Raw genomic sequence first — 8208 nt, forward strand, 5'->3', positions numbered from 1 at the left:
GCTGAGGATCTCCCAAAGCTTCAATCAAGGTGTCAACTAGGGACACGGTCTCATTTCCAGGCTTAACTGGGGAAGGATCTGCTTTTGAGCTCTCCCATTGGTTGCTGGCAGGATCTAGTTCCTCACGGGCTTTTGGACTGAGGGTATTGGTTCCTCACTGGCTGTTGATGGGAGGTCTCCCTCAGTTCCTTGCCATGTGGGCCTCTCCATAGGGCAGCTCACAACATGGCAGCTTGTGTCATCAGAGGAAGAAGGCAAGAAGAGTCAGAGAGAGAGACTACCAGACAGAAATCCGTCTTTTATAACCTCATCTTGGAGGTGACATCCCATCACTTTTGCTATATTCTACTGGTCAGAAGCAATGTAGGAGATCCAGCCCACTTTCAAGGGAAGAGGATTACACATGGGTGTAAGTGTGAGGAGGAAAGGCAGCTGGGAGCCATTCTGGAAGCTATCTGCCATGATATTTAAACATTCTCAATAAATAGTTGTTATGACCAGACAAGATGGCATTTTGAAAAGCAGTATTCACCACAGAACTAAAAGAAATATATTGGCATATGTATTAGGGTCAGGAAATTTAACAATCATCTGACACTATCAGTCTATAAAAGAGGCTGATGCTAACCAATGCTAGGTTTTCCAAAGACTACATTTAAAGATGTATTTAACTGGGACACCTGGGTGGCTCAGTTGGTTGGGTGTCTGCCTTTGCCTTGGGTTGTGATCCCCGGGGTCCTGGGATTGAGTCCCACATTGGGCTCCTTGCTCAGAGGGAAGCCTGCTTCTCCCTCTGCCTGCTGCTCCCCCTGCTTGTGAGCTTTCTCGCTCTGACAAGTAAATAAATAAAATCTAAAAAAAAAAAAGTAAAGATGCATTTAACTTATATTAAATACTGATTTGAATTTGATAACCAAATAAAAATGTTTGGAGTTAAAAAGCACTAATTTCCCCTACCTAATGTTTTATCATATATCCAGATCCCTTTCTATTTATTTTAGGATGTCCATGTTTTTATGGGGATGTAAATAAAAACATGCATCTCGATTTTCTCAGTTACCAATACTATAAAGGCTTTTAATCCTGCTGTACATTCTTTATATTAGCAGCTTAATAGCAACATAATATTTCGATTCCATAGATAAATGTAAGAGCTGTGGTTTACTTAACCATTCCCTTATTCTGTGATATATAAGTTGCTTCAGTGTTTTGCCATTAAAAGCAATGCTGTGATTGAGTATCTTTTGTATGGTAAGTTTTTTCCCCCACAATTTGAATTATGTCTTTAGGATAAGTCCCAGAAAAGCAATTAGAGTATGCACACTTTAATGGCTCTGTCAAGTTTTTATCCAAATGAGAAGACGGCTTTGGTTTTTTAAGCAAACACTACTCCATCAGCCCAAGATTGAGTTCCTCAATGACAGATATCCTAGCTTAAATTAAAACAAAACAAAACAAAACAAAACCATGGCACCTAGCCAATAAGGACATTTAACATTTTGTGGACTGAATGAACAGAAATATTTAAAAATCTGAGACTTTAGAAAAAATATTTAGGCTAGATCTCTTGTAACTTTTTTCTTTTTAATCAATAGATGTTGTATTTCCATTTAGATTTCACTGAGATGTGGAGGACTTACTCATGCCAAGTGTGGGTAGTGTTGCCCTTTCCTTATATCATTTTATCCTTACAGCGCCCCCTGCAGTTCATTCTCTGCACAGCCACAGAATGAAATGCTCAAGCATAAATCAGATGACCGCACACGCTTGCTTCTTTAGAGGGGCTTGATCTGACAAGCCCCTATCATTTAAAGGAAAACTAGGTCTTCTTCTCTGCGGGAGAATACTAGCTCTGGATAAATCTCTACTTAGGTGGAAACAAAATTTCCACCCAATAGCCAGGAGTAACCAAAAGGAATTTTCCTGAATATAGTTCAGCCTGGGCCATGGGTCATTTTAGTTAAACTGTGAATCAGAGTTATGTAACATTTTGGTAAGCAGGGCACAAGGGACTCTGGAAAAAATAATTTTACTGGTTAAAATTTACTCTGGCTGATGTGCCCTGTGTCTCTTAGAACTTCACAGTACTGTCCTCCCCACCCCACTCCACCTCCCGACTTTTGTTTTTTAAGAAAATTTCCGTCTTATTTCAGGAACTATTACTTTCATTTCTTAGACCCAGAAGATCAAGTTGCTTGCACAAGCTTGGAGTGCATGAGTGACACAACCAGAATTTATCTGCACCCAGTGTCCCAAACCACCGCTGGCTTAGGGGCTAACCTTGAACCACAGCGCGCCCAGGTGGGTGGCGAGTGGTTCGGCTTTTCCACCTGGGATACTTCTCACCCAACCAGCGCTTCCGTTTTTCTCCTCTCAGGTAAAGGAGGCCATGCAGCGGATCCACGACCGGGGGAACATCGGCAAATTAATTCTGGATGTAGAGAAGGCCCCGACTCCACTGGTGAGTTAAAAGCAAAGGGATCCGTTCAACACAAGAGGGTCTATCAGGTGCTGGCACAGGTCGGGTAGGGGGATATACAAGCAGTTCTGGATGGCGCAGCAGACCAGAGTAATCAAATTATTGTGCAAATGAGCGATTAGTCACAAAACTGGGATGCAGGATAAAAGGGAAAGGAAGATGCTTCAGTGACAGCATTTCAAGAGCAATCTCAGGGCAGTCAGGAAAGGACAGGAATAATCAACCTGCGTCTACTGCGAGTGCTGTCTCTTGGCTGCCACAAGTGGGAGGAATTCCTGGTAAAATCAAATAAATTCACATTCACATATTCAACAGAAGGATGCCACCTGCTTCCGAGACGCCTCCTGATGAATGCATTGATTTTGTTTCCTTTCGTCAAGATGATACCCTTACATCCAGGGATCCCGCCAGGAGTGAAGCATGTCACACTCACACCCCAACCCTCTTGCAAGGAAGGGCCACTGGTGGGAGGGGGGTGGGCAATGTAGTGTGGTGGTCACCACGCGGTGCCATCAGACTGCGTGGATTTGAAGCCTGGCTCTGATTTCCTGTGTGTGACCCTGGGCAATTATTCTGCCACTCCGTCTTCAGTATCCCTGCCTGTAAACTGGAGCTAGATCGATTCCCACAAGTCAGGTAGAATGATACACATAAAGCATTGTCTCATGCATACTAAGTTCTAGGAAAGGTTTTACAAAGAAAATACTTAGGAAGGGTTTTTTGGTTTGCTCTCTCACCTGTTTCATCTTAAACCTGCATCAGACATTTGTAAAAGAGAACTAAAATCTTTGTATCTTTTACTGTGTGTGTGTGTGTGTGTGTGTGTGTGTGTGTTTTAAGTGTTTCCTTGGTCTTTATAACCATAATATAGTTTAGGAATGATAGTCGTTTCACTCAATGAAGGGTGACTTCATGAGAGAGCATTTTACAAAATGCAAGGGACTGATAACAACAGGGACTTTGTTTATTAAGTGCTTACTAAGTCCCAGGACTCTGCCAGCAACTATTTGAAAGCAGACGAGTGGTTGAGACTAGGGAGGAGAAGGGGGCTGGGTCCCGGGTGCTCTGTACATCTATGTTGTTCTTCAAACACAAGACCAGCTCTATTGTACCCTATCAGTAGAGGAGATCTAGACCATTCCGGACAGTTTGTTGCTTTTAAGCAGGATAATTGGCATCAGCTTCCCGCCTGTTTCTGTAACATATGAGGTCCTGCTGGGCCGTTGGGCTTTAGGAAGGCCTGTTTGACCACGGGGGATTCTCATCAGAGCAGGAGCTGAAAAGCCCAACTCTGAGTGTAAGAGCTCAGGGCCTGCCTTGGCGTATGCTATGGTCCTCGTTCCTGAACCTCAGGAGGGCTCTTATGTGCTCCTGGCTAGAGCCAAAGTACACGGCTTCCCAGAAACGACATTCCAGTGGGGGGATGTAGACAACAAAGCAGACAAACACACGGGCGCTAGCATTGTTGTTCTGGCTCTTAGTAAGTGACAGCACCAGGATTTGAACCCTGGCCAGTCTGTGCGGTGGATGCTAGGAGTGCCCCATTTCCCCCAGCACCTGACCCCTTTGCCTGAGAGCCTCCAGCCACAGGAGCATGTTTGGCCAGTATGTACACAACTGGCCAGAGATGCCAGGGCAATAAGCCACCATAGCCATTCCCTGGCTTCTTACCCCTCATGTGGGACAACTGTGAGGTATGTCCCTCACTGGCTCCCAGTGGCCCCCAGCATGACTGAGCCCCACTTGCCCACAGTAGGAGCCTACTTATTAACACACCCTGTACTGACTTCCTTGCCTCTTCTGCCTCATCTCCTCCCTCCCTCCCTGTGCTTCCTGGAACATCTCCCAAATTCCAATGATTTGCTCTCAAATCCTTATCTCAGAGTCTGCTTCTTAGGACACCCAACATAAGATGGCCAGCACCACACCCCCTTCCGGGGGGAAGAAAGCAACCCTAACTCTTAGCCCTCAAAAAAAGTCCTTCCCAAGGGGGTTTCCTCAGATGCTTGAAGAAGGTACGACACAGACTGCAGACCCTCTAACACGTCCTCTGTTGAACTGCAGATGGCCAATGATAGCACAGAGACCAGCGAGGCGGGAGAAGAGGAGGAGGACCACGAGGGGGACGGCGAGAACAAGGAGCGGATGCCCTTTATCCAGTAACCCAGGACCCAGGCAGCAGAATGTGAAGGATGGTTTGGAACAAGAAGAGCCAGCTGAGGAGGCTCCTCTGCGCCCCAGTGAACAAATGCTGTAGTCCACTGTGTGTTGTGTTTGTCTGCAGTCAGCTGAGCTAAAAGCTGTTGATCACTGTTGTTTTTGAAATTAAGTGCCAAGCCCATTCCATGCAGTATTATGTCCCTCCCCTGTGTATTACACTCTCCCCTCTCTCCTACTTCAAAACCATCCATCTTTGGGTCCTTCTTGACAGTTCTAGAACAGCCTTGCAAATTAATACAAGCCCACAGGCCCAATGCCTATAAGACCAGACATAGGCAAAGACAAGTTTGGATTGAAAGGTGTTATCATAAAAGCACTGTCCAGATCCTAGAATTCTTGGGGCCAATGACACTTTTTGCTGCCAGCCACCCATGATTCTGACAAGAGCACTTGCCAATGTGGCTGGCAGAAGGAGGGTAGGCCAGGAGGTGCTTTTATGAACCCATACGTTTAGGATCTCTCCAAACAGTACTTTCCCTCTCCCCATTTAAGAGGCAACTTCCTAACATCCATTCAGTTGTTTATTGGTCAAAAGGTTGAACCACTCTCCTCTCAGCCTCTGATGCTTGATCCCTTCACTGATTCTTAACCATCAACGCAGGAAAGTAGATGTGGATTTTTCAGGATAGAAGATGGGTCAACAGCATGAGTTTGAGGATTAGCCACAGAGATTTCTCCTCTGAAACGAGGTCTCATGAGCAAAATCCTGCCTGCCATGTGTAGTTTCTTTTAATTTTAAGAAAACTCACCACGTGTGGGACTATTTCAGAAGTCATTACTGAGATTTGCCTATGTCTGCACACTTGCCATGGGCATTACTGATTTTGCTCTTTTCATTTCCAGGTAGTAAGCAGCTACCTTTCCCGAGGATCCCCCAAGAAGACCTCCCTTGTAGACCATATTAGGAAAAAAAAATCAATGAGTATCTCTTTTCTTGCCAAAGCATGCTCTGACATGTAACAAACTCTAGCGATACAAACGGTTGATGTTCAGTATCTGATGCCAAATGTGCAGTTCCTCTCCTCTAAAATATAAAAGTATGGTGCAGACTCTTTGCAAGCCCCTGCTTTTTGGAAATCAGGGACCAAACTACTTGCTTACACACCGTTGTCTAACTTCCCAGCTCCTAAACTCTTAAGAAACCCCACACCCCGCCCCACCATACTTGACATGTCTTGAGGTGAATAATTTTCCCCTGAAGGATGTGAGAGAGGCTCAGTGTCTCCACAAGGGGGCTCCTTATTCCTTCCTCCCACTCCTTTTGGCTCAAAGGGTGACTCCTTCACTCACAAACCAAGCTGGAGACACAAGGAGCCCACATGATTAGCACCCTAAGTCACTCTGCCTTCTGGAAGACCTTGGACGGCTCCCTGATTGCCCCATCTCTCCACCAGTGAGCCTTAGGGTAGAACCAGCTCTTTCCCCCAAACGACGGGAAGGAATGCATTCCAGCAATTACCTTTTTATTTCCAAAGTCCTTTTGTAACAAATACACCTCATTAATCATGTTCTTTTTTCCTATCCTAAGCTTGTGATGGTGACTTATTTATGCCAAATATTTATCTGAAGGGAGTTTCTCCTCATTGTGAATGTCCGTGTAAAATATGGAGACAAGAAGGGGTGCTGCCATCTGATGAGCAGAGAGATGAGACTATCTCAGAAGAAGACACTCCCACCATCTTCTGTTCAGACCCCAGGACTCACCAATATTTCATTTCTGGGCCATTTGGAAAGATAATGTGGAGGTTTATCACCTGCCCCCCAACACTTTCACTAAACGATGTATTATTGATCATATTTCTCCCATAACCAAGCTGACGGTGAGGTTTTATGAAGAACCACTACCCAAGTGACATTCTTGGTGAGCTGGACAGAAACGGCATTTTCTAGGGCTGGGGTAACAAAGAGCCATTGGTGCCAAATCAGGGCTGTCCTCTGTGAGGGGAGCAGGAACGTGCAGAATCCAAATGGCCTTTGTTCTGTCCAGAGGAGAGTCATTAAAAAAATCATGCTTCCCCAAATCTGTTTTTCAACTAGCAAAATTAATACAGTCATCACAAATAATGGCAGCTGGTTAAAGAAAACCCTTTTGTCTCTTCAAAATACAGAGTGAGAAGAGAAAACTAGAGTTTGACTATCAAGGTCCAGTTATGCCTTGAAGAACAGGAGAAAGAAAATGCCAAAATTAGCCATTTAATGCACTCTTCATTTTAAGCACCTTCTTCCTGTCACGTGATTGGTTTTCTGAAGGAAGTACAAAGAAAGTCTCAGTTTGCCTTAAAGGAACTGTGAAGGCTTCTCTGTCATTTAAACTTGATTGGAGTGAACTGAAACATTGTCTAACGTATTTGTGGCTTTAGAGCTTTTGTTACGTTGTGCCTACAAAGCAAATTATGTTTACATAAAATATATAAATAAAGTATTCAGCATAGCATAACCTCGCCTGGCAGTGGTGACTCCATATAAATAATTGTTGGAAAAGCAGCCCCACTATTAAAATGCAAGGAGTGGGTGACTACAAAAGAAAAAATAAATAAAAATATGTGATAGAAGAATTTTCAAATGAGAAACTAAAGACTGTGTCGAGAAAATAGGACTCAAGATGAGACAAACCTTTAAAAAAAAAATTCAAGTTCCTCAAGCAAGAAAGTATAACCACTAAATAAAATAACTACTGAAGACATCATATAATAATGATGACAATAATTATAATGGAGCTTATAAGGTACCTACAATATGCTGTTAAGAGAGCTGTATATATACAAACTAAAGTTAAATAATAGACCTATTAGTTTGCCTGCCCTCCCAACAGCCCTGAGAGGTAGGGTTTATCATTATACCCATTTTATAGGTGACAAGACTGAAGATGAAGGTTTTGCACTTGCCCAAGATCACACAGCTAGTAAGTGATGGGGCCAGGATTTTGAGCCAATCTAGAAGCCATGCTCTTCATCGCCCTATCATGCTTCTTGGCTTAAATAGGGTGAAATATGATGCATTTCAAATTACCATTCCTTGTTACCTAGAAACTCTTCAGGTATTCTGTTTCCTCTGATTTCAAGGATGTGTTTGTAAATTTGTTTTGCTTTGTAGCAAATAAAATGCATATCAAGAAGCTTTTTTTTTTCTGGCCCTTCATCCCAGTGTTTAGTGAGATTTTAAAACTTACACATCTCTCTCTCAAAAAAAAAAAAAAAAAAAAAAACCCTCACACATCTCAACCATTTTCATTTTCATGATCTAATATCCTCAAGGTTGTCAAAGAGATAGACAAAAGTAAATCCCCAAGGCTAAGATTTCATGAAAGAGGAATTCAAGATTAGGGAGGCTTTACTGTGTTTACCATATTCTCAGCAGGAAGCCAAAAAAATAGAGCTAAGCCCCATGTCAGTAAAATGCCACATACATAAACCTGAATTTGAAAGGTAGAAATATTACTTACGTTGTCAGTGAAATTCTTTCAAAGTGCCTGGACAAAGGATTTTCTTGCATATTCTAATTTAATGTTC

At 43.3% G+C, this 8208-nt stretch overlaps 1 protein-coding gene across 1 annotated transcript in view; it reads left to right on the plus strand.

Moving 5' to 3' along the window:
- Positions 1 to 7290, plus strand: part of VAT1L (vesicle amine transport 1 like) — a 138555-nt gene extending 131265 nt beyond the window's left edge. Inside the window, exons 8-9 of the mRNA XM_026495282.4 lie at positions 2378 to 2461; positions 4544 to 7290. Coding sequence (XP_026351067.2) covers positions 2378 to 2461; positions 4544 to 4642 — 183 coding nt within the window. The 3' untranslated portion in view covers positions 4643 to 7290. The remainder of the gene's footprint in view (positions 1 to 2377; positions 2462 to 4543) is intronic.
- Positions 7291 to 8208: the final 918 nt, after the last annotated feature.

The sequence above is a fragment of the Ursus arctos genome, unplaced genomic scaffold, assembly GCF_023065955.2.
Source record: "Ursus arctos isolate Adak ecotype North America unplaced genomic scaffold, UrsArc2.0 scaffold_19, whole genome shotgun sequence".
NCBI lineage: Eukaryota > Metazoa > Chordata > Mammalia > Carnivora > Ursidae > Ursus > Ursus arctos.